Below are 24,851 nucleotides of genomic sequence, written 5' to 3'. Positions count from 1 at the left end.
ACAGTACCAAGGGCTTTTAATTAATGCTCATTCTGGTTAAAATGCATCTCAGCAAGTCATGCAGTAGTTAGGGGTGGAGAACTTTAAAGGTCCTGCTTAAAGCTCCAACAAGATCTCTCCAGAGCATTTTGTTCCAGGAAAAACCCCAGCTCTGAGCCTCTGCACAGGTGCTCCATCCCTTGCTCATTTTTGCAGCCTCCTCTAAATCTGCTCCCAGGGAACTCTTAGAAAGCTGATTTTTGATGAATTAACTCCACACTTCTTTTCACTCATTTCTTTCAGTCTGGTGCAGTTGCATGCACTGCAGTGATGAACCATAACCCAGAACCAATTTGTTAAACTCCATGGAGTCAAGTGGAGAATTTGTAATTGTGGGATTATCAGTAGAGCATGGAATAGCAAGTTAAAATGAATGTTTAATTCAAAAAATTGCAATAAACACTCTAGAGAAAGTTCTTTATTTGGAACAGCTGTGCAGTTCACTGGAGCAGGCTTGCAGCAACATCAGCAGGATCTAAGAGAGGAAAAATATCTATTAGCATTTTCAATCAAAAAAAAAAAACTTTCTAATACCCAATCTAAACCTCTCCTGGCACAAATTGAGGTCACCTCCTGTCATCCTGCTGCTTGTTAATTGGCAGACCAACCCCCACCTCAGCACAAGCTCCTTTCAGGTGGTTGTACAAAGCAAAGGCTGCCCCTATGCCATCTTTCCTCCAGGCTTAACAACCCCATCTCCCTTAGCTGCTCCTCATTAAACCTGTGCTCCAGAGCCTTGCCCAGCTCCACTGCCCTTCTCTGGACACACAAGCAGCAGCTGGGCTGCTCAAGCCACAGCTGTAGCAGCCCTGTTCTTTAATGCCTCATGCTGCATGTTACTGCTTCAGAATGGAACTGAGCCTCTCTATATTTCAGCATCAAAAAGCCCCAAGGCAGCAGGGTAAGGCCCTTCCTTCTTCAGCCCAGGAGCCCAAGTCCACGAGGTGTTATCTCCTCACAAATAGACCATAGCACACACGGAGTGTCCAAGGCATCCTGCAGAGGATTTCACTATGCGGTCACCGCGTTAAGAGCTGCTGGTTTTTCAGCCACGCAAACCCTCTTTGAAGTGACCTTCAATTTCTTGACAGTGTTGGCTTTTTTCGTAAGTGCCCTTACCTCCACACTCACTCTGGTAGCTCCCACATGGTGTTTCTTATCCCTCTGACACACAGCAAGTTGGTGGCAGACCCTAGGAGTTACAAGAGTTGGGTTTGGTTAGTACAGGGGAAAAGTGCACCTTGGGTGTAAATTGCAAGGAACAGCTGATGTCTCCTGTTTTTGCTTCTGTTCCAAAGAACCATATTTCACCAGGAGCTCTGGAATTCAATCTACAAATTTCCCTCAACTGGAACTTTGTTTCCCCTGTAGCTTAAGCCTTGAAGGTGCCCAAGGATACATCCCTACAAGCCACATTCCCACACCTCAGGAGGAACTTGCTCTTAACAGCAGAAGGGAGTACTGTGTCCTTGACCTGTGTTAAAACTTTATTCCCAGCAGACTTGGTGCCACATCATGTGGCAAAGACAGGAGTCTGGTGGATTTGCTTTATGGTCATGTCCACAGCTCACCAGAAACAGCAACATCCCAGCAGCCTTGGTAATGACCAGATACTCCTCTCACTGCTCTTATGGGACTTCACTCAATAACCCAGCTGCCCATCTTTTCAGTGAAGGATGAATCAATCCTGCCCATACATAACCCAAGTTGTGAACAAGCCCAAAGTACGGCACAAGCTCCAAGCACTGAGGAATTCCTCACAACCAACAGCATTTTAATTCAGACACCTGTACTACAAATGGCTGCACAACTGTGACAGCAAGCAGAAGTATGTATACACACACAGGAATGACTCACAGAAGAGTGATCTGCTCAGATACTGCCAAGATCTGCAGTGATTACTACCCAGTAATCTCTGGTACTACAACAACCAGTTCTACACTTGGTACTACACAACCAGTTCTAGACTCGGTTCTACAACAGTTTAGTAGTTCCCATGTTTACAGTCATACAAAGCTAATACACCAACTAATACACCAAAGTAAAATCATATGGAACTAATACAGCCAAGTGCTTACCTGTCAAACAAGTTGCTTCCATCTTTTTAACTCAGGGCAGTTCACTTCATTCTGTATCCTCAAGCATCTGTCAAAAAGAATTGAACGCACTTATGAGTTCCAGAGGCTAGTAGCCTCTATTTCACAGAGATAATCAAAATGAAGACAAATGAAAACATTTACTTTCATTTGTTACATGAAAACAGACAGTAAGTACACTGAAATCCCTGAAGAGGTTAAAGACTGTTTCAGGAAAGATACCAGGTTTAACAGACACAGCAGATTGAAAACCAAGGATGCCAAATGCTGCACTGCTTTTTGAACATCCCACCAGAAGGCTGCTGGGTGCAGGTACCACAACACTGCAACAGCCACAGACCTTCAACCACAACAGCTCAGTTTACATTTGAGCTTCTTGCAGACACCAGTGGGTGTCAGGGAGTACGAGGTGCTCTTCACAAAACTGCCGTGCAGCTGAGAGGGAGAACAGACTAACACAACAGCAGCTTCAGAATTCTCCTGTGTGAAGAGTTATACTTTTTACTTTGCTTCTTTTACTTTGAACTCTTTGTTCTATAGAAGAGAATCGAGGGATTTTAACAGTAAAGCAGTACAGTGGCTGAGCTGCTCAGAAATGAACTCTTTAAACCCCCATACTTGAAGAAATTAACCAAATACTGCTGCTCAGTATGAGAAACTGTGGAGCATCTCTCGATACAAAAAATGCAGCAAGTTTTTGAAGTTGCTTCGTAACAGACATTACAGTGCTGTCTCTTCTTACCTACAGCCACTGAAACAAGAAATAATAATCACTCTTGCATGATTAAAGGGGGGGAATAGACTGTTTCAAGCCATCCAGAAAACAAGCAGCAAAAAATTGTGTTACAAGTCCTAGACAAAAACCTGGCGAAGAAACTAAGTTCATGTAATTCAGAGTGTCAGCTGCACCTGAAGTCCCAGAACACACAGACTTTTTACTCCAACCAAGCTTTTCCACTTGAATCCCTTTTTGTTTTGTATTCCAAGCATGTTGTAGTGCACCTAAAGGAGAACACTGAGCATCCTGCATTCCTCAGACTCTATGCTAAGATTTGTCTTGCAGTTGTATCCCACAGAGCTAACAGGTAGTTAAGTGGGTAAAGCCAAACCACAAGTTTGTTCTGTGAGGCGTTTCCAACGACATGAACCTACAGAAAAGATCCCATCGGGATAGACCTCAACACTTCTGGTACTATAAATCAACACAAAAGAGAATAAATAAAAATCAGACTGGGAAGGTATCTGGTACAGATCGCAGTAAGTGACATTTTATGTTGTTTCAAGACATTTTGGGGAAGGAAGAGGGTAAATGATACACTAGCATCTCCTTCATATTAGTAGTTTTTAATTACAAGTTACCAGAGAAGCAAACATCAATGGGAATTATCTACAGAACTCTGCAGAATCCTCCCTGTAGATTTCCTATTACATGTAACTTACTGATCAAAACTACTAGTTTAAGCAGTTAACCTGTTCACCTTGTTCTTGACTGAGGAATTTATATGAGCATTCCTTGGGCAAACTTAAAATAGAATAAATTCTTCCCTTAACAGGATGAATGATTCATTAAGATATAGCAGTGTAATGTTGAAAACTGTCCCTAAAACCTTCACAAAACAGTAAGCTTAGTCTGAGAGACTTCTGGCCTACTGACAACCACAGCCCCTTCAGTCTTTAAGGTACAGGCAGAACTTCAGGTGTCACACTAACCCCTGAAGCAGCTTCAGACTTCTGTGAAATGGCAGCCTGCATTTCTTCCTCTTTTTTTCTCTAAGTACCTGCCACCAGAAAAGAACAAGTACAGTTACAAACCAGAATACAAATCAGCAGAACATACAGCAGTTCTAAGCAGATTTGTTCAGAAAGGCTCTTCTCACTCACTCTCTTCAGAGCAGTTGAACATTTTGCCAATCATCACAACAATTTTCTCACAGCATTCTTAAGTTTAGGGAAAGTAAGTTCTCATGTTTTTGGAAACAACAATGCATATTCTCAGTAAGAGAGGAGCAGCAGCATAACCAGCTCACAATGTTAAAGACAGGTGGCTGACCTGAAACAGGCAAAGGTAAAAAAAAAAAGTGACACAAACTTACCAAGATGCTAGTTCAGAAGGGACATCAGGTGCATTTCCTAAAATAAAATAAATTGTTGTATCTAAGTAATACTTTCAAGTTTCCTCAGTAATTTAGCTGTTCATCAAGACTTGGGTGCTTTTATCCCAGTATGGAGCCAGGCAGACAGAAATCCATTTACACTGGCTGAATGTTGATGATACACTTTATCTGCAATCAAACCACAGCCCAATTTATCACACAACTACCAACAAGGTCCATCTGCAGGAACTAGAGCACTATGACACAGAAGGTAAGACTAAGGGAGTTACCTCACAAAGAAAGCATGGAAGAGATCATTGTAAGACACCTTGAAAATATGCTTTTAATAAACCCTCTACAGGAATTCAGCACTGCAAGTATTTTTCTCTACCTGCTGATTCTACTTCTTTTAGTACACAGAATGCAGAATTGAGGCACATCAACTGACAGGTATGCTTAAATTCTGTAGTAGCTTCATTTTTAAGTATGTTTTCAGAACTGTCCCACTAAGTGAACTTGTTACAGGTCTCATTGTCACCACTGCAATGAAGTATACAGCGAGGAAAGCAGAACCTGTTACTCTTCTAGCCACGTTTTCCAATTCAGACACACTGCAGGTTGTGTCCAGGCGCTGAAGAACGAGGCATAAAAACTCCACACTGTCTTTGGAATAGCCTGTTTTTTTTAAATACTTTTTTTCCCTTGTCAGAAGGAAAGAAGCTAAGAATTGAACTTTTCTCTTCATACAACTACCTCTACCTAGGGAAAAACACAACTGCTGTTTCCTCAATACTTACACTTGAGTAGAGGCTTTCCAATCTGTTCCACACATCACAGGCATGCCCCTTTAAAAAAAATATTTTGGAATAATGTCACTATTTAACTATACTTTTATCCCGTAACAGTTTAACAGTTTTTTGATGTTGTATTTGAAAATCTGCACACTAAGGAAACACTAAATCTACTTGTTTCAACAGAAATACCAAGTTTAACCAGCACATCTGCATGAAAACCAACGATGCCAGCTGTTGAAATACTGTAGCACTGCTTTTTGAACAGCCCATCAGGAAGACACTGCTGGGTGCAGATACCATACAGTGCACAAATTAGTCTGATTACTTGCTGTGGGAACAGCACTAAACTGAAGAAACCCAATGGTCTTATGGTGAAGCTCAGAAGAAACACAAAGCTCACCTCTTTTGCTACTGTGTTGCACAGATGTCCAAAGAAGTAAAGGATTTGTGAATCTCAGCCATAAGAATTCAAGACATCTCCAAGTAGTTACAACTGCTGCTGCAGTGTGAGTGTGCTCATCTGCAAAGAAAGATACAACCAAACTACACTTCTGAAAATTCAGAACACAAAACTCTAGATGGATCAGTAGTCGAACTAATGAATGCTACTTGAGGCCATGCAAATATTGTCCCTTCTTAAATGTAACACAACCAATACATTCATCAGCTGTGGGTTGCAAACGAAGGGTTTTTTCTAAGCACTAGGTTCCAGGTTTTTGTCTACAGCCAAAGACAAAACCTGATCAAGTGCTGGAACAGACTGAACACATTCATTTTTTTACTACAGCATTTGAAGCTACTTCCCAACTGACTATACACTTCCTGTTAGCAGTAGAACCTGACAGTTCCACGCTGTCCAGTCCCAGAGGTGGTAGCTCGAACCAAGGTAATTGTTGTGAGGAGTTCAGAATCACATACACTCCTCAGAACAACTGACACTGTGCCAACCTGAAGTGCTTCCTAGTGCAGGTCTCCACCTACAGCAACAGCCAAGTGAGATGTCTGCTCCTACCCCTTCCCTCAAGAATGTTCTTGTCAGGTTTCACTTCTTGCCCACCCTCAGCTCAGTGTTCCCGACGTCAAAGGGATTTCCCTATGCTGTATCCTTACCAGGTGCTTTCTTCCATGCTATTCCCTACACTATCCCAAGCCGTGCAAACTTGGCGACATCCTACAGTAAGAAGCTTTCACAGCCATGTACATGCAAGACTACCAGTTGCTCTCTGCTGTCCCTCCTGCTCTTGCAAGAGATATACATTAAGATGGAATTTTACCACAGGGAAGCCACCAGAAGCTGCAGCTGTTGATACACCCTGGCACAAAAAGTGTGGGTGAGGCACCACGAAGACACTGAGAGGAAAGTAGTTCTTCAGCATCTTCAGCAGAGAAAATTCCAGGCAGTGTTGTCCAAGCCAAATCAGATAAAAGCTGCAGCATTTGACAGCAGGTAAAACTTTTGTTTTTTAACAAAAACTGCACTTTGAAGTATTCAAGAACTGAAGTTTTTGTTTAGAGAGAGGCTACAGGCTCTAATTTTGGTCAGACTGATGAAAGGTATACAGCACTGAACTCATACCCGGGAAGTTTCACACTCACAAGCTGCTGCTCAGCTATGGAGCACTCCAATGTATTTAACTACGGAGCACTGCTTTTTCAAAACCTTTTGTGAAATAATGGAAAAAAAGCTACCTAAAGGAAACAAAACTGAAACCCAAGCTTACCTTATGCAGCAAGAAAACCAAGAGGTATTTCATCTTCCAAAAGCAACAGAAACTAGACAGGAAAGACAAGAAAAACAAAGTGAAAATATTGTCATATACAGTCAAACAACTAAAGATTCCTGAAGTCAAAGACAGATTTTAACAACCAATTTAGCAGCTGTAATAAGCTTGACTTTCACAAATATATTTATCCAGTTCTAATCAGGATTGAAATTTAGTTTATTTTTGAGTCACTCAGCAGCTGAACAGCCAAATTCACCACATGAACTGCAGAATGAACAGGACTACTCATACCCCACTCAGTGTGCCCTACCAAGAACCCCACTCCTTGATCCAGGGTGAGTCTTTCAAGCCTTCAAGTATTTCTCAGGAAGACATCTAAAAGAGTTACATTTAGCCATTAACTCTGAACCAGTTTTAGTTGTGATATTTAAATGCTGCAGAGTAAGTTTTGCAGTTCTAGCTAGAGCTATCGAGATATGTTTGGGAAACTTCCTTACAAAGGTCTGGGACCTTAATTCAAGCATGTAAATAACACAGCTTGACTTGCTCTCAATGTTGAGCACCTACTGCAAATCTCCTCAGACTGTCAGTTTCATTTGAAGGAAATTTCATCAGCAGACAAAGCCTTTTTCTGACAACACACTTGTTCAGCACAGATTACTTTTACCCACTGAACAGCTGCCAGTTAGCTGCTGACAGCAATTTGGTTAAGACTATTGAGTGAGGCTGTGAGGTGACTAATTTTTAAATTTTCCTGATTCACAAGTTAACATTTTAAACGATCAGCTACCAAAACTGCTGCAGGAGGACATGGGGATATTCAGACCATTTCCAAACACTAGCCATGTTTCCCACTACTAAAACGCCTTTCAGAAAGGTATTTGCAGCTGGGGCAATGCCTGGCAAGTACTGTTACTAAAGAACTTTTAGCTTCTGCTAAGCCATGTCCACATCAGAAGCCGTTCTGGGTAGAGGGGGGAAAGAGGGAAAAAGTAATTTTTGACCCAAGATTCACTATACTGTTAGTTATTTACGCAATAACTTACAACTTCAGATTTTTGTATTAGATTAAGGAGCAGAGAATTAGTTTTCTGAGAGTTTATTCCACATGGAATAGACAACCTCAACCATACAAAATTGGATTTTATTATCATTCAAATCCATGAACCACATTTTTTCAATAGACCTTTGCAAAAACTGACCAACCACTTTTGCCTTTTTATGGTTGGCACTTGCATAAAGCTATAATTCTTTCTTCAACCCTTTAACTTCTAAAGTATTTCAAAGCTGCACCGCTAAGGCAGAAAAACAACCTCTCTAGGACTCCCCACAGAATCATCTATGAAAGAAAGGCTCTAAACTGCCCTTTCAACTTGAGCATACAGATGTATTCATGCTTTTCTGTATACACATCCTTTTCTATCCTGTGCTCTTGACAGAGAACACCACAGAAGACATTCAAAATCTTAGCATGAGGACAGGTTATTCTATTTTTGCAACTGTCCCAGGCACAAGCCCAATATACTCACAAAAAGCCAAACAGGCAGCCGGGTGGAGGGCTGAACACTGATTCCAGAGCAATGTTTTAAACCAAACAGGCCCAAGAAAGAGGTATCTGAACAATGACCACTGCTACCTCATTGGTCCATCTGCTGCTCACCGAGGTGTGAGCCCTGCAGAGGCACAGAGCTCTCTTGCACCATCTTCTTAATCCACTATTTCAATCACTTCAGGTGCTTTTGCACATTTTCTTCTTGGCTTTGACTTTTTTTTACTGGGAATTGTGCTGCTTAGAATGAAAGAGCTGTTCTCCTAAGAAAATTGGAAGACAGAAGTAGTAATGAGTCTAGTTTTGAGATACTTATATAAGATTTTAGTAGTAAACATGTGGATTTTAAGGACTCTACAGAGCACTACAGAATTCCTATACATTTCAGCATTACATTGAAGAAAAGAGTGGACTATCAAGCTCCTTCTGCACTAAAATCAGAATTCAGAGGTCACACTTAACTCTGGATCTAAGCTCAAGAACTGAATACTGAAGACATTATCTACTAATTCTTGAACTTCAGAACAGAAAGGCTAGAGTGTTTCTGAAGTTAAGGAGTGCTTACTTACCACTACTCTGGCATCAAGTTGTTCCTGAGTATCAGAATTCAAGCTCTCCTCATCATCATCACTGAAATAAAAAATTTAGATCAAACTGTGCACTTTTATAGACTTTAAAATGGGTAAACTACAAGCCCTTAACTGAACAGTAGCTGAAAAACAGCACTATACCTTTAATATTGTCTTTTAGGCTTTCTAAAGGTTACTTGCTGTTGCATTTACAACAGCAAGTATTCTTGCTGATTTACTGATCTTTTTACTACACTAAGCTAATTGCCTGACCCTGAAGACCAAAGATAACATTTTGGTTTTTAATAATGTAAAAAGGTATTAAAATTATCCTTTAGTCTTTGTTTTAGGAAACTATTTGATATGGGATAACATTAGAGGAGTGCATTTCACCAAATACTTTATTTCAATTTCTGCCAAAAATTATCAATCTTCAGATCAAATTAAACATACTTATTTCTGTGAGAACTTTTAAGTCACCATCTACAAACACAGAATATCCCAAGTGGTAGAGTGCTTTGTTCCCACAATAAACAATGCTTTCATAGGTTAAAAGGTCAGGACAACAACTGAACTTGATACACACACTTATATGTTAGTAAAGCACAAAAAAGCAAGTAAAGATGAACTTACTCTGTCTCCTGAATAGGAGAAATGGGGCCTTCATCATCTAGGTATTTGTGTTTCCGTAACACCATGCACTCTTTTTCTAAGTCGTCACTGGCCTGAAGGGCTTTCAAAGCTTTTTTAAGATGTTCTTCGTATTTAAGCACTTCAATATACTTGAAATATCCCTTTGCAGCTGCTTGCTGTAGAAAAAAATACTCAGGTAAGATATGAAAAATACCACTGTAACACATTTACATTATGAACTGATAACGTAACATTCTATCAACACCAATAGATATTCTTGCAGTGTTTGCTTTAAAAGGTATTAATTTTACAACATCAAGTGTCTTATTAAACAGAAGTACAACCCATTTTATTCTAGTAGAAGCACAACACAGCCCATTTCAATTCTTAATTTTTAGACTTAAGAAAATATTTATCCCACAAAACAGAGGACTTACCTCATAGCCAAGAACCATCTTTAAGGGAATATGCTTCTTCCCATAATGTTTTTCAACAAAAGGGAATTGAAAACCTCTGTCTAGGAGCCTCCTCTTTTGTTCCTGTGGTGATGCTGTCAGTGGGGGCCTCCCTGTGGGCATGTGTGTGCTCTCATACTTTTTCTTCTTGCTCTTCCATGTGTTCTTTTTGTATCTTCGGTGTGCAGCTGCTCTGAACTTCCTTCCCCTGAAGTGATAGGCAAAAATGGCCTTCAAATTGAGTTTTGACTTTTGCTGCTTGGAAGCTTCTAATGATTTCCCTGGACTTTGAGGAGACAGTGAAGAATCTGAGGAGCTGTCATTGTCAGGTACTTCTGTAACAGATTCAGCTTGTTGCCTTGAATACTGAGATTGCCTTTTCTGCTTTGAAGGTGCAGTGGAGCACTCAGGACGAGCAGCAGAGACATCACTGAAGAAGAAAAAAGTATTTACTTTCAAAAGAAGGTTCACTTTTATGATACATTACACGGGTTCTCCACAGGGAAAATTCTGGACTAGAGATAAAAACTCACCTTTCTGAATCACTGCTGATCAGTAAAACCTCAGCTGAAGCAGCTGGTGATTTACACGTGCTCTCAGGATGATCTGAAGACTCCCCAAAAGCAGCCACCTTCTGCCTTGACCGCTCTGTTCCTGTATTCCTGTGCCATAAACACACCTCAGATGGCTCCTTCTGCTGAGGGCTGATCAGCTCTTGGGCATCAGGGTAATCAGAGCCAGAAGACTGGGATTCATCTGTATCAGTCATGTTTCAGTTTGCCCTAAAAAGCAATGAGAATTCAAGAAAATAAAAATTTACATTAATCAGGTAACAAACTTTCTTCTACTCCATTCATGATCACAGGGTAAACTTAAGGACAATCCTGAGGAAACCTGAGCAGAAATTTTCCTATCAACCACGACCAGTTATATTCTTCATACTAACATGTAAGTCACAGCCACTTACCCCAAAGATAGTCACAGCATAACTGAGGTCAGAAGATTTTTTAGTCTTTTTTGTTCAGCTCTTGCCCAAAGGAAGGCAAACATCAGTGGTGCAAGATTGTTCAGAGACTTTACTGAGATGAATTCTGAATGTTTGAACCCTCTCCCTACTTAGGATAAGTTTTCCTCCAAACAAGTACACATAGACATAGCCAATGGCTTCTTATACTTGTAAGGATATTGCAGTTTTTAAGTCATACAAAAATATTTACTTTACTGTGATTTAAAACGTTAAAATTAATCCAGTGTCATCATAAGAAGCTATGCCATCTTCCTTCTGTTTTGTGAGCTGTAAGACACCTAAAATCTCCTGCTCTTAACAATCAAATCACCCATTTGTTTGGTTTTCAGTCATTATAGAGACCAGCACCAGAACCAAAATGCTAATTTCCACTTGAATCTGCAAGACAACACAGTCCAGCTCTTTAGTAGCACAAGTGTGTACAAAAGGGACTGTAACATACAGCAAAAGAATCCAGCTTTCCTCTGCATGAGCCTGAAGTTATTTTACCTGTTAGTAATTTACTAGCCCTGTAGGCCGGTATTTTTCTAATTTTACTGTGAGTTTTAGAGTTCTACAAACTTATCAAACCCATTAACATTTTAAACGTTATTACACAGTTCAGCATCTGAAGACACCGGAGCAGTTTATCCAATGCCCTCACATAACCTGCAGCAGATCATCCCGAGGGCACATGCACATCAAGCAAAGGACTGGACCTAGTCAGCATGAATTTAGGAAAGGCAGGCCTCAGCTGACCCACCTGATCTCCTTCTATGACCAATGTATGAGGCAAAGGCTGTGGATGTTGTTTGCCTGCACTTCAGTAAAGCTTTGGACACCATTTCTCACAGCATTCTCCTGGAGGAACTGGCTGCTCATGGTCTGGATGAAAAACTGGGTGGATGGCTGGGCCCTAAGAGTGGTGCTGAATGGAGTTACATCCAGCTGGTAGCTGGTCTTAAATGCATCCTCATTCAGCTTCCAGGTGGCACCAAGCTGGGTGGGAATGCTATTCTGCTGGAGGGCAGGAAGACTGCAGGTGTCTGCACAAGCTGGATTTGACAAGCTAAAGCCAAGTGAGTGAGATTTAACAAAGCAAAGTGCTGAGTCCTGCACCTGGGTCACAGCAGAGAAGGCCCTGGGGGTGCTGGTTAACAGCAGCCCAATATGATCCAGGGTGTGCCCAGGCAGCCAAGAAGGCCAATGGCATCCAGGCCTGGGTCAGCAATAGGGAGGCCAGCAGGAGCAGGGCAGGGATTGTCCTCCTGTACTCAGCACTGGTGAGGCCACAGCTCCAATCCTGAGTTCATTTTGGGTCCCTCTCAACGAGAAAGGCCTTCGTGCCTCTGCAGGCACACTGCTCACGGGTTCACCCCTGGCCTGACAGACACGAAGCCCAGAAACAAAACCAACCAGCCCAGCGGCAGCAATGCCGCTCCGAGCGCACACGCCCTGCGTGCTACTCACAAGTCGCAGCTCAGCATCCCTCGAGGTCTCTGCCGCAGCTCCGGCCTGCAGCGCTGGCACAGCACGCAGATCCCCTGGGGAAGAAAAGCAACCATTTAACCTTGCTGAAAACCTGACCAAGGCTCCAGGCACACCACTCGCCCGCTCGCCAGGCTCGGCTGCAGCAGCGGCGCGCTGGGGCCGGCGCCACGGGCAGGCCCCAAGTCACCAGGGCCGGGGACACCCCGCCGCCACACGCTCCTTGGGGCACGACTCCAGAGCGCCCGGACCGTCCCTCCACCCCCGGCTTCCGCGGCGCCGGGCCCCGGCAGCGCGGATGGCGGCGGATGCGCCCGCCAGGAGCAGCCTACCTGCGCCCGCCGCTGCCCCGCCGCAAAGGCCGCGCAATGGCCGCCCGCGCCTTAAATAGCGCCGGGAGCTCGCGAGAGGCGCGCGGGCCGGCGGGAAGGAGGGGGAGAAGGAGGGGCATGGCGCCATGCTGGGAGTGGCGGCGGGGCGGCCGCGCCGGGGGCGGAGCCGAGCGAGCCCCGGCTCGCTGTGCCGGAGGCGGCGGCAGGGCAGGTACAGTGCGGTCCTGGCTGTCCGTCCGCGCCGGAGCTCGGGCAGCTCCCGGCTTCCCGCGGCTTCCCGGCCGGTGAGAGGTTCCCGTTCCTGCTGTGCTGCTTGTCCCTGCCCTGGCTGCTCCAGCCCGAGCAGCCCCTTCCTCCCCCCGCAGCGGTGCCAGGCGTGCCGCCGGCTGTAGCGCTCCCTCGCTGCAGTGCTCTCCGCTGCCTTTGCCTGCCGGGATGCTGTGTCCCTCGGAGCCCAGCCTCGCCTGGCAATACCCCGCCGTGGCCCGTCCCTTCCCCAGTTCCCAGCCGCTCAAACAGCTTCTGCTGCCCCGCACCTTCCCCTGCCCCGTACGGGATCGCCGCGCACCGCCCCAGGCAGGAAACACGGCTTCTGCATCTGTGGATGTCTTGCTTTTCTTGGTGTTATCGCTAAATTTCTCGCTCACAACTGCCATCTTCAGTTTTTTCTGCGGATAGTTCTCCCCCCACCACCCTCCTCTCCGACTCATGTCTGACTATAACTTCTCCTTTTTGGCTTTAACTCTCCAAGCTAATTTCAAATCAGCTTTTGACAATAGACACCCCATACACATAATTAATCTAATGTTTCACATTTCATCTGCCTTCTGGCACCTGGCTGCTCTCTCTGATGTTTTCTTCCCACTTCAAAGGTAGACTTTGAAGTTTTTACATACTTGTTGCTTCCATTCTAGTTACACCATTCCACATCCATCATAATTTTATCACCCCTTTAGCATTTCTGTTCTTTCTTTGAAATTTTTCTGTAGCAATTTAGTGTCACTGCACCCCTCCGTGATGGATCTTTATTGTGTGCTGTTGTCCCAGGTTCTCTCTGTCCCACACCACACAATTCACTCCCCTGTGGATATTTGCAGTGGTAGGACACAGATCCACTCTTTTGTGTCTTTCCCGATAAGAACTACTGTCTACCAATCAGATTGGGTTTATTATGGTACATCAAATTTTTCCACAGTTTTTCCCTCCTTTCTTGATTGTGGGGAGCTAACTTATTTGAGTACTGTACAAGCCTTGTCTCTGCCTTTTGCACAACAGCAGCTCTAGCTTGTCTTCTCAGACTGTGTCAGGACAGCAATGTATTGAGTGCTGGCACAGCCTCCTCCTGGATGTGGCAAAAGGCACTTGAGGGGATGAGGATCACCTAAAACAATCCTCCCAAAGCCATGTTCTCACTTTCTGCCTGTGGCTAATTACTCCCTTTCTTGGTGTACACTAGAAGTCTTGTGGTATGAGTCACTCGACCTGACATGAGGCTTCTACCAAGGCACCAAATCCAGCCTGCTGCTTTCTCCTTCGGGGCCAGAGGAGGGACGAAGGCAACTCCTTCGACTTGCCTTCATCCAACTAAGATGAGAATTATTATACAGAGGTTTTTGTCTTTCTTCCCTTCTCTACTGCTTGTTACAGCAGTAATTTGGGATGACTGAGCATTGAGCTCAAAGATTTCAGTTAAGTGACTGCTATGATCTCCCCACTCTTCTTATTTCTTTCTTTTTTCCACTGGTTTGGCTTTTCCAGTTAAGTGACTGCTATGATCTCCCCACTCTTCTTATTTCTGGTTTGGTTTTTTTTTCCTTTATGCAGACTCAAGAGGCTAATGGTGTAAGGACAGTTACATTTTTTGACAGTCGTAAAAGTTAGGATTTTCTAAAAACAGAAGCTAGAACTATACATAAGCAGCTGTCTCACACCATAGTCCTTCCTAACAAAGACTCAATCAGGTCTAGGAATGTAGTTAGGATTTTGGCTTTTTTCTCCTTCCACCTTTTATTTTTTTTGCTGTGTGTAGCAAGTATGTGCCTAAGAAGTTAATGATTGCTGCAGCTGGTTTTTAGGTAGTGTACAATCAGTTGTTTCTGCACTGACCTAGTGCCTTGCCCTTCTAGCTGGCTTTGCTGTTGCATGGCTGACTGAAGTACAGTTCATTTCTGAAGGAGCTCTTAAACTCATGTTCAAAACTTTTTTGTTACAGTACATATTTTTTTTTACATACTTTTTGTATGGGTACAGAGCCTGATACTGCAGAACTTGCTGCTGTTGATTTCTATTTTGCTGCTAGCTTTTTCCTCCCTGGAAGGGGAAACACATGCCTAGAATCCACTGGAGATCATGTCACAGCTGGGGTTGAAAGTCCACCGTAGCCAGTGCTGGAAAAGTAAACATTAAGTTTGGGAAGACCTTAGGAGGCAGCTGATGTGTGCAGAAAAGCTCAGGTTTCTTTCAAAACTTTCTTATGACTCCAAGCTTACAAAAGACACCCAAATTTCCAGATCACTTCATCTGCATTCAGTGTAGGATATGTTTTCCCTACACCCAGTTGTCAGCTTGAGGACTAATATGTGTAATCCTCTGAGCCAGTTTTATTGCTGACAGACACATCTCCTTCCAAAATGCATAAGAAATTTAACATTGCTATTGAAGCTCTCAGTCTCTCCTGTGATGCCAGAACTACAGTTCTATTTTTTCTATGTATTCTAGAGTGAAATTGAAAAATAATTAACGTGTTGAAAGGAGCATGTTTAAATTGTTAAACTATTATCTTTGTTGGCAGACCAGTGACTCTGCAGTGTGCTGTACTGTAACTTCTTACCTGAAGAAATCAGCACTGATCAGGAAATGGCCAAAGTCGAAAGGTTTGCTTTTCATGTCCCAAGTCTGGAGGAGCTTGCTGGGGGTAAGTAATGAACATGTGACTTTATACACACTTATAATGTACCCTTCAAACTTATCTTAAAGCTCATACCAAAGTCCTTCTATAGCTAGTACATGCAGAATTCCTGTTTTTAGTACACTGAGGGGTGAAGAACAGCACTATTTCTCCATATGTGATGATTTTCTTAGAGTAAACAATGATTCCTCCCCAGGCCCCCAAGATATTTAAACATACAGATGGGCTCTCAACGCCTTTAAAACCACTGAATATGCAGATTTGTGTGCAGGTCATAAAAGTTTGACCACTACATACCAAACTGCTTTACACACAAAGAATCATCTGTCCTTTTCTACCCTCTAGTATTTCTTTTTTTCTGGACTGCTCAAAACATAGCTGACAAGATGCAGTGTAGCATGGCAGATCCTCTTGCTTGAGCTAGTTGGCTCCTCTGGTGACTGCTTTAGAACGGGGCTGCAGGAAACAGCTTCTGTAGTTTACTTCTTTCTAAAGTCTTTGCAATATGTGCTGAGAATAACAGAATGGCTGAGGTTGGAAGGGCCTTCTGGGTTCAGCCCAGTTACTCATGAGCTTCTTTTCTTGCCCTAGTTGGAAGACATTATTCCTTCTGGCAGTCTCTCCCCTGCAGCAGATATACTGAAGTTTTTTTGTCTTTCAGATTGATCCTTAAGTTCAGTTTGCCACTTTCCTAAATCTGTGTCAGTTTGACATTTCCATGTACTGAGAACATGTGATCCCAGCAGTGCCCTGGGTGGTTCCCAGTGTTTTTCTCACCCAGTCAGATGGGGGCAGTAGGCCAGGGCTGCTGTAGAGCTGTAAGTTCTGCAGAGAACACCACGTACTTGCAGTAGAACAGCTTGAAAGAGTATCAGAAAATTTTCATCACAAACCAGAATTTTCCTTTTTTTTCTCCATCTGTCCCGAGGATCTCCTGTAAGTTGGGAATTGTGTTGCTGTTCAGATTTTGGGTATAATTTGAGGAGTGCCCTTTTACTGTCCTTGTCCATATGCCAGAAGATACTGAGATGTATTTGGAAATGTACCAAGTACCAGCTACTACTTTTGGTCAAGAGCTTGGTAAATCTGATCTCAAGAAGTAAGGTGTGGCTGAAACCCTGACTGGAGGAAACAAAGGCACAGGAAAGTCTGTGTAATAAGGAACCACCTGATTTGAGATCACAGACTGGATGTTCTGTTCTTTCGTTTGAGACATGTGTCAAAGCAGACCCCCAGGCATGAAATAACCTGGACCTTTCAACATAATATTTGAAGCAGTGTCTGTGAAGACAATCCCACACTAAAGGTTTGGAATTTGTTTCCAAACAATGCACTCATCTAATCCTCCCTGTTGTTTGAGTGACTTTGCAAGTTCTGAGCCTAAAAAGACATTGATATGACACAAATCAAAAATTTTAGATTTGGTTCATTATCACTAACACCATTCATTAGATGTCTTGCTGTGACAGTGGCACTTGCCAGAAAATCTCCACAAGAGCATAAACGTGCTAGGCAGTATCCCATGGTGGTAGAAATTTCCAGACAGCAGAGACACTTTGAGATTATAATCAAGCTATTGCAAACTGTCTGGTTAATGTATGTAAAGAACTGATTGTTGCTTCAGCTAAAACTTGCTTCCTCTGTTGCTCTTGCATCATATCTGACCGTGATCATAATTGTCTGCTCTTTGAAGCAAACCCACTGCTAAATGAGATTGAAGTTTGCCCATGTTACTTCACACTGTGCTACTCCTACTGCTCCTTGCAGCAGACAGACACTGTATTTCAATGAAAATGGTTTTTTAATTCTTGAAATTAATTAATGTGGCAAACAATTATCTGCACAAACTTCTGCTCCTCTCTGAAGCTCAGAGTAATGTAACAAGTGCCTGCAAACATTTAAATCAATGGAGTTACTTAGGGTAAGCATAAGTAATGCATCTTGCAGAAATAAAGCCCAAACAGATACATTGTATTGTTGTTAGAAACTTGTCAGACTTGTTAGACTCTTGGTAATTTTTCATTGTCAATAATTTTGCCATTATTCTTTATTACAGTTTTGCAGAAAGGGCTTAAAGAGAACTTTGCTGATGCTCAAGTCTCTGTTGTAGACTGTCCTGATCTGACTAAGGAACCCTTCAACTTTCCTGCTAAAGGTGACCTAGAATTCCTGTCTTTCACTAAGGCTTCTCCAGTTTTTTTGGCATGATTCTGCTTAGTTTCGATCCTTTTAAGATGCTGAGAGAGCTTAGAATGTTTTTCAGGTAAAGCATATGCATGAGAGGAGAGCTACATTTTATTTCTGGATTTGCTTCCTAGTTATGTATGAAAAAGGACAAGTCATTACTAAGTACTTGTCATATTTTTCTTTTCTTAATCTATCACTGCATACCTACTTATTTCATAAGCTTTATTTAGTGTACTGAAAAGGTTTATGCATTTAAGTTGTTATCTTTCAGATGGAGAATTTTTTTAGAACCATGCCAGTCACTATCTGAACCTAAGGAATTGTACTTCCATTAATTTTTAAATTCTTGGCATTCATGTATGTCAATGAAGTGAACCTGTCTTACTCTGAATGGGATTCATCTCGTTTGACACTAGCTGTCTGGAGGACAGACATGTCATCTGTGCTACTCATCTGAGTTCCCTCTGGCATCAATGTGAAAGAAACACCTCCAGGAGGTTATTCATCCCTTCTTAAAATACATATCCAATAAGTGGGATGAATTGTCCTGAGACAGCTTTCAGCTCTGCTCAAATTTGCAAGTGGAGTCCCAGCAGAGTTCTCTACTGTGTGGTGGGGCATTACTGGAGAATTGGCAAATTGAAGGTGTTGTCCACCCTGGCAATTTTTTTTGTGCTTAGAGGATGTTATTTTACAACACATTGTGTAGCATTAAATCCTACAGTGAATAATCTTAGGGCTTGGACTTGTTGATAGTTCAACACTTTATCTAAGCATACAAGGGAAATAGTATTCTCAAGGGTTTGAGAAGTTTGAGGAACCAGGTCTTTGGTGGGTTAGAGTGTGTGCTAATTGAAGATTATTGGGAAAAAATATTTTACCAAGCTAACTGGCTGTATTTTTCCAGGAATCTGTGGAAAGCCTAGGATAGCAGATGTGGGAGGTGTTCCTTACCTCATACCTCTTGTACAGAAAGAAAAAGTGAGTTTTTCCTCTAGCTGTGGGGTTTAATACTTTTGTCAAAGGAAAAGCAGTAAACAAAACTAAGGAATAAGAGATACTAGGATCTAGATACTAGGATTCTACACTTGTGAAATGCACTTTTCAGTGTTTAATGAGACTGATTCTGATGTGTGTTGTATGTCACAAAATCTAATAAGAACAATAATTCAGTCTTTGAATAAAATGAGCAGGGAACATACAGGTAGAATCTATCTTTTAGCAAAAAAATGGACATCTACCAAATTTGTTATTACTAAACATTGTGTTCAGAAACCATGTTCAACATAACTATCAAAATTTTAATGAGGGCAGGTGTTGTGAATTAAATGCCTCCAGCACTACAGTGAACAGGCTGACAACTGCAGGTCAGAGCACCACACCAAAATCATAGAATGGTTTGGGTTGGAAGAGACCTTAGAGATAAACTAGTTTCAACCTGTCCTGCAGTGAGCAAGGATGCCACCCACTAGGCCAGGTTGCTCAGGGCCCCATCCAGCCTAGCTCTGGACACTTCTAGGGATGGAAGTATTGTTTTTCTTTTGCAGGTTTATGATCTAAATACAGTCGCAAAGGACATAGAGCTGCCTGGAGCTTTCATTCTTGGAGCTGGAGCTGCTTCATCCAAAGTTCTTGGAATAAATGCTGAGGTCAGTATGTAAGTGTGATGGTTCTCAGTGAATTCATGCAAGTATCATAACAGTAGAGCAGTATCATGCTGAGTATTCCCCATTTACAACAATATATCTAATAAACACTTTCACACCACAAACACATAAAACACATTAGAAGGAATTGAAATGAGGGGCACCCACTGAGGCACATACTCCTGAGATAATAAAGATTAATTTTTAACTTGTGATTACCTTGAAGCATGCAAGAAACATGGTTTTTGAAACTGATTGACAAAGACCTGACCAGAGGTTTTAATGCCAAGATTTAGAAATGCTTCTCAAACGTACTGGTAAATGCCTTTAAGATACTCCCTCTCTTTTGCCCTCTTGGATGACTTTGTTTCACTGGTGTGAATTTTAAAGATACCACATAAAAATTATAAACTGCAGGATGGGTAGGAGACAAAAACTATTGCTTATGGAGACCTTGGTTAATCACAGGTTTTTTCAGGCATAAACCTTTGGTATTGGTGTCTCCTTTTGATGGATTTATTGGTAGATGAGATAGTTCATATCAGCATTAAATTTGGTCACTGTAATAGTGGTTGTTACTGTACACTGAGAGAGTATTACATAGAATTCCAATACTTGCATGCAGACTATAGATCTTTTTTCTTTCTTTTGTTTTTGTTTTTTTTTTTTTTTAACACTAGCATTCATCTTTATATAACATTAAGTTTAATTGTTCAGAAAAAGTAGACCTTCCAATTACTGTATAATATTAGTTCATTTTTCTTACCAGTACAGACCGCATCCTGAGAGACAGACCTGTGTGATGAAGTGGATTTTTTCTTGGGATCATGGTCCAAAGCTTAAATTACGTTTATCTGAGTTCAGTTTGTTTGGCTGATCCTTAGATGTTCTTATTGACTTATTCTTATATGTTCTTTATCCCAGTTTATCCCTATTGTTCAAACTAAGAGTGAAAAGAAGCCTGCTGTAAATGGGAGCTACATTGCTCAGATAAATCCTGCAGATAAGGGGTGCCTGCTTGAGAAGTACAGCAGTAAATACACTGATTGTGAGTTTGGACTGTTGGCCAACCTTTATGCCAGCGAGGGCAAACCTGGTAAGGTATGTACTTCTATCTAAGGTGATTTTGCAGTGCTTTGTGACTGAATGGAAACTCATGGTTCTCCTATCAGCATTCTGTGATAATAGTAAAATAGTAATTCCGCAAGAGAAATATGCAAAAATAAGGAACTGATGCCAGTGATTGAGGGAAAGAATTAGTGAAGACAGAGGTATTTGAATTTTTGAGGGATAGGTATTAGTTTACAAAAACTTTTCCATCATAAACCATTTATCCAAATCCAATCCAAACTAGCAATGACTTAAGGTAATGGTGCAATGTACTCGTGTAAATGAGACGTGGGCACTTAGGCAGTTTTTTGCACAAGGGCTTCTCCTGACACAGCCAGCACTAAGAGGTGCTGGCAGAACAGTCAAAAACCCGAGTGCTGCATGGAAACTGAACAGCCTTCCCTGTTATCCAATGCTTCTTCCTGACAGAGTGGAAGCCAGCTGGTGGACAGAAGGGAGTTGCTCAAGTCACTGTCTCATGTATAGGTAAATCTCTTGCTGCCCAGCTCCCTTTACAGGCAAAGCTAGCATTGAACAGAACTAAGGAAAAGAGAGTTGGTCACAAACTGCAAAGATGTAAGTGCAGCAGTGCTTGCATGGAAGCTTATCTTTTCAAAAAGTGGTCTTGGGTTATCAGCTTGGAAGAATTTCAGAACAGCTTTCACAGACCTTTTCAGACTATTGCAGCAGGAGACAGCAGTGCCAAACTGACTTTATCTTCCAGGTCATTGAAGTGAAAGCCAATGGAAGAACCGGGGAGCTTAACTTTGTGACCTGTCTGAGACAAACTCTAGAGAAACACTATGGAGAAAAACCTGTTGGGATGGGTGGTACGTTTATCATTCAGAAGGGGAAAGCAAAGATTCACATTATGGTACGTTGTTCTCAATGCATGGAACTTTATTTGTCCTCTTGAAAACAGAAGTATAAATCAGGGTGTAACATCTTAGTTCCTTCACTTTATTTTGTATTTTTAAATGTATGTATAAACTATTAGGATGAGCACTGTATTAAAGTAAGGAGTTGATATTACAAAATCACTATTACAAAACTAGTAATTCTGTTTTAGTTGGCACTAATGCCATAATATTTTGAAATGTGTGCAGCTAAAGAACTATTGTAACATGAACTGAAATGAAGTACATGAACTCAGATGATACTCGTAAGAAGCATTAAACTTTTTAAAAACTAACTGAGCTTCTAACATGTACCAGGAGAAGGAGCATCCTCACTTCAGTAGTTCTCCCACTACCTATGCAATAAAAGATGTAATATTCTGGTCGCTTCTGTTTCTTCCAGAAACGGAGTGATGGACACTGTGAGCTTCTTTCAGTCAATAAGGAAAATGAACAGAATAGAGGGAGGGGAAAAGCAAAATTGTTAGAGAAAAAGTATCCTGATGCAAGTGTCTTCCTTTTACTTAAAAAGCTTTTATTTTTGCTCTAGCCTCCAGAATTTTCTGCCTGTCCCCTGAATACTGATGAGGATGTGAATAACTGGCTCAAATTCTTTGAAATGAAGGCTCCACTGATTTGTCAGCCAGTAATAGTTTCCAGAGACCCGGTGAGTCTCTTTCTCTCCTTTCTAAGTATAGACTGAGACCTGTAATCAATTTTGTCTTGGATGTGATTTTCCTTTCAAGAATGGGTGTGTGTGTATATATATATATATATATATATAGATAGATAGATATCTATATATATAGATATATATATCTAGATATATATATAGATAGATAGATATATATATATATAGTGTTTGACTCTTCCAGAGCTGGGGCAATGATTGAGAAGCTTCTCATTTCTGTGAGCTGTTTGAATTGTCTGGATTGAGGCTAGGTGAATCCGTTCTGAAACCTAGTGGTTGTTCATAGTGGATTAACTTCATGGTTCTCTTGTATGTGAGCAAATGTTTGCACCCCAAACCCAACAGTACAGTTTACATTCACTGCTGGCCACACTGGGAGAAATGTCAGGAGCATGGAAGGTGGTTCAGCCACCTGTTTAGGTAGTTCACTTTCATAACATCTCTCTCTGCTAATGCTGTGTCAAAAAACATGAAGCATGTGTCCTGTTGCTGATGTGAATTAAAGTTTGCCAAGCCTCATGCTGGAAACTTCCCTAGCATCTTCACAAGTACCAAGTTCAACAGCAAATAATTCAGGATAAAAACCAATCTGGTTTCAAAAACCATTAAGGTGTTCATAATTAGGAAAACTATTTGTTTAAAAGTAACCAGAAAACCATAGATGAGAATGGCTATTTTATAAATAACAATGCAGTCATAAGTAATATAAAAACGTTTTTCCAGAGGTAAGTGGGACATACTGTAGGCTTAAATATGTTGAAGGGTGTGATTTCATTGTGTCATTATGTGGCAGCCTTTGGCCTAAGGCTAAACTGTGTCTTCCCATAATCCACTGATGCATCCTTTGAAAGCAGCTGTGGGCAGCTGCTCCATTCAGAACCAATGCAGCTTGTGTGGTGAATGCCTCTGGGTTTCTCCTGACTGCATCCACTGCAAGCTCAACAGCACTTGGCTAGGCCTGTGGTTTTGGAAATGTCTGAGTATCACTACAAGAAGAGCAGGAGACAATGGCATTCCAATGCCATAGCACTATTCACCAGTATCCCTTGCAGCCCAGGAAACTAATCATGTCCTGGGTAGGTGTGGCCAGGTCAAGCAAGGCAGTTCTTTCCCTCATGAGTGCTGCATGTAGCTTTGGGGTCCCAAGAAAGATGTGGACCTGTTAGAGCAGGTCCCCCCAAGGAGGTCCATGAAAATGAGCCAAGGGCTGGAGTACCTCTTCCTCTGAAGGAAGACTGGGAGCTGACATTGTTCAGCCTGGAGAAGAAAAGGCTCCAGAAAGACCTTATTGTAGCCTTCTGGTACTTAAAGGAGGCTTCTAGGAAACATGGAGAGAAACTTTTTACTGGGACATGTAGCAACAAAAGAACAGGTAATGATTTTAAATTGAAAGTGAACAGACTTAGGTTGGACACGTGGAAAAAAATTTTTATGCTAAGTGTGGAAAGACATTGGAACAGGTTGCCCAGAGATATAGATCCTCCATCCCTGGGAGTGTTCAAGGCCAGGTTAGATGGGGCTCTGAGCAAGCTGGTTGAATGGAAGATGTCCCAGTCCATGACAGGGTTAGAATAGATGATCTGTGAAGGTCCCTTTGAACCCAATCCATTCTAAGATACATAAAACTGGTGGTGTTGATCTCATGGTTTAGGATGATAGTTGCTATTTTATTCACTGTTCTTCCCATATTCATCTAAGGTGGCTCTCAGGATTGGAGACAGTCCATTTATCACATGGGCCTGTGGCAATTCAGTGCAAAGGGGTTTGATTCCCAGTAGGGGTTCCTTGGTGTGACTGCATTATTTAATCCCAGTGGAAAGAAAGGTGCGGGGGGGAAAAGGGTTAAAAAGGACATCTCAGGCAGATTAACAACAAAACCTGGGGCCTGTCAGGGTTTCTAAATTCTTTTGTCTTATTGGTTTCACAAGTGTCTTGCAAGTTTTCACTGCTTAACGTTTGGAGATGTGTGGAAATATGCACAAGTGTCTTGCAAGTTTTCACTGCTTAACGTTTGGAGATATGTGGAAATATCTCCAATATTAGGATAGACTATCCTGTGACTTTTAAATGCTGTTCCCATGAACGCGTTGATGACGGGCCTCTGTCTGGTGGCAGGGCTTCGATCTGCGTGTGGAGCACACGCACTGTTTCAGCCACCACGGGGAAGGAGGGCACTACCACCAGGACACCAGCCCGGACAGCGTGCAGTACCTGGGCTACTTCCAGCCCGCCGAGCTGCTCTTCCGCATCGACCGGCCCCAGGAGACGCACCTCGTGGGGAGAGACTGAGCCGCGGGCCGACTGCCTCTTCCTCAAGTGCAAATGCTGATTTTTGTAATGATTTCAATCATCACGTGCCAGATTTGAGAATAAATACGAGAATCGTTAGCTGCTGCTTTCTTACTTTTGTCAAAGGGCAGAACTCGGAGCATACGTATCATTGGAGTTATGACCGAATTCAAACAGCAATTTAATGGCAATGTTATTGTATGTTTTCCTTTTGCTTGGCTGAGCTTGCTGCGTGGCCACAGCTGACCATGGGGAACTAGAGGTGAAGTTATGTTTAGAACGGAACATGAAACCAACTTCTGGTCAAAAATAAGGCCCTACGAGAAAATGGCAGCAGCTCCGAGCT

General features: G+C 42.2%; 2 protein-coding genes and 8 non-coding genes across 17 annotated transcripts; 1 reads left to right on the top strand and 9 right to left on the bottom strand.

The window, feature by feature from the left end:
• Positions 1 to 442: 442 nt before the first annotated feature.
• Positions 443 to 12,840, bottom strand: TAF1D (TATA-box binding protein associated factor, RNA polymerase I subunit D). Of its 7 annotated transcripts, none has more exons than XM_039718557.1 (16): positions 12,779 to 12,840; positions 12,429 to 12,502; positions 10,486 to 10,734; positions 9,935 to 10,382; positions 9,498 to 9,673; positions 8,865 to 8,925; positions 8,276 to 8,558; positions 6,744 to 6,795; positions 6,297 to 6,450; positions 5,423 to 5,542; positions 5,026 to 5,073; positions 4,229 to 4,265; positions 3,846 to 3,913; positions 2,118 to 2,184; positions 1,159 to 1,231; positions 443 to 514 (listed from the first exon to the last, which is right to left on the bottom strand). In XM_039718557.1, the coding sequence occupies exons 3-7, from the start codon at positions 10,719 to 10,721 to the stop codon at positions 8,454 to 8,456; spliced, it is 1,026 nt and encodes a 341-aa protein (XP_039574491.1). In that variant the 5' UTR covers positions 10,722 to 10,734; positions 12,429 to 12,502; positions 12,779 to 12,840; the 3' UTR covers positions 443 to 514; positions 1,159 to 1,231; positions 2,118 to 2,184; positions 3,846 to 3,913; positions 4,229 to 4,265; positions 5,026 to 5,073; positions 5,423 to 5,542; positions 6,297 to 6,450; positions 6,744 to 6,795; positions 8,276 to 8,453. The 7 variants fall into 7 exon arrangements, with proteins under 7 accessions (XP_039574491.1, XP_039574492.1, XP_039574495.1 ...); XM_039718558.1 differs by having other exon boundaries at positions 8,383 to 8,558; XM_039718561.1 differs by having other exon boundaries at positions 8,407 to 8,558.
• Positions 986 to 1,115, bottom strand: LOC120506800. The gene has a single exon (XR_005628603.1). It is a non-coding gene; the product is annotated as a small nucleolar RNA SNORA25 (small nucleolar RNA).
• LOC120506799 lies at positions 2,338 to 2,463 on the bottom strand. Its single transcript, XR_005628602.1, has one exon. It is a non-coding gene; the product is annotated as a small nucleolar RNA SNORA8 (small nucleolar RNA).
• LOC120506792 lies at positions 3,186 to 3,317 on the bottom strand. The gene has a single exon (XR_005628595.1). It is a non-coding gene; the product is annotated as a small nucleolar RNA SNORA18 (small nucleolar RNA).
• On the bottom strand, positions 3,988 to 4,060 carry LOC120506797. The gene has a single exon (XR_005628600.1). It is a non-coding gene; the product is annotated as a small nucleolar RNA Z40 (small nucleolar RNA).
• LOC120506791 lies at positions 4,743 to 4,874 on the bottom strand. Its single transcript, XR_005628594.1, has one exon. It is a non-coding gene; the product is annotated as a small nucleolar RNA SNORA1 (small nucleolar RNA).
• On the bottom strand, positions 5,192 to 5,330 carry LOC120506798. Its single transcript, XR_005628601.1, has one exon. It is a non-coding gene; the product is annotated as a small nucleolar RNA SNORA8 (small nucleolar RNA).
• On the bottom strand, positions 5,648 to 5,774 carry LOC120506795. Its single transcript, XR_005628598.1, has one exon. It is a non-coding gene; the product is annotated as a small nucleolar RNA SNORA40 (small nucleolar RNA).
• LOC120506796 lies at positions 6,940 to 7,011 on the bottom strand. Its single transcript, XR_005628599.1, has one exon. It is a non-coding gene; the product is annotated as a small nucleolar RNA SNORD5 (small nucleolar RNA).
• A 52-nt stretch (positions 12,841 to 12,892) lies between the features above and the next one.
• CUNH11orf54 (chromosome unknown C11orf54 homolog) lies at positions 12,893 to 24,604 on the top strand. Of its 2 annotated transcripts, none has more exons than XM_039718426.1 (9): positions 12,893 to 12,989; positions 15,570 to 15,692; positions 17,743 to 17,841; positions 18,781 to 18,854; positions 19,421 to 19,522; positions 20,444 to 20,620; positions 21,354 to 21,503; positions 22,076 to 22,192; positions 24,332 to 24,604. In XM_039718426.1, exons 2-9 carry the CDS (start codon positions 15,635 to 15,637, stop codon positions 24,503 to 24,505), a joined length of 951 nt encoding a protein of 316 aa, XP_039574360.1. In that variant the 5' UTR covers positions 12,893 to 12,989; positions 15,570 to 15,634; the 3' UTR covers positions 24,506 to 24,604. The 2 variants fall into 2 exon arrangements, with proteins under 2 accessions (XP_039574360.1, XP_039574361.1); XM_039718427.1 differs by having other exon boundaries at positions 12,970 to 13,062.
• Positions 24,605 to 24,851: the final 247 nt, after the last annotated feature.

This window comes from Passer montanus, unplaced genomic scaffold (genome assembly GCF_014805655.1).
Source record: "Passer montanus isolate IOZ18808 unplaced genomic scaffold, ASM1480565v1 scaffold4, whole genome shotgun sequence".
NCBI lineage: Eukaryota > Metazoa > Chordata > Aves > Passeriformes > Passeridae > Passer > Passer montanus.
The sequence above is the reverse complement of the archived record's forward strand: the minus strand, read 5'-3'. Positions and strand labels throughout refer to the sequence as shown.

What these genes read in the sequence shown, in the direction of transcription:
- TAF1D (XM_039718557.1), bottom strand. Translation starts at nt 10,721, where the DNA reads ATGACTGATACAGATGAATCCCAGTCTTCTGGCTCTGATTACCCTGAT. An exon ending in ATCAGCAGTGATTCAGAAAG is followed by an intron (nt 10,383 to 10,485) that starts GTGAGTTTTTAT and finishes TTTCTTCTTCAG; the next exon opens with TGATGTCTCTGCTGCTCGTC. An exon ending in AGATGGTTCTTGGCTATGAG is followed by an intron (nt 9,674 to 9,934) that starts GTAAGTCCTCTG and finishes TTTTTTCTACAG; the next exon opens with CAAGCAGCTGCAAAGGGATA.
- CUNH11orf54 (XM_039718426.1), top strand. Translation starts at nt 15,635, where the DNA reads ATGGCCAAAGTCGAAAGGTTTGCTTTTCATGTCCCAAGTCTGGAGGAG. An exon ending in GCGAGGGCAAACCTGGTAAG is followed by an intron (nt 20,621 to 21,353) that starts GTATGTACTTCT and finishes TTTATCTTCCAG; the next exon opens with GTCATTGAAGTGAAAGCCAA. An exon ending in TAATAGTTTCCAGAGACCCG is followed by an intron (nt 22,193 to 24,331) that starts GTGAGTCTCTTT and finishes GTCTGGTGGCAG; the next exon opens with GGCTTCGATCTGCGTGTGGA.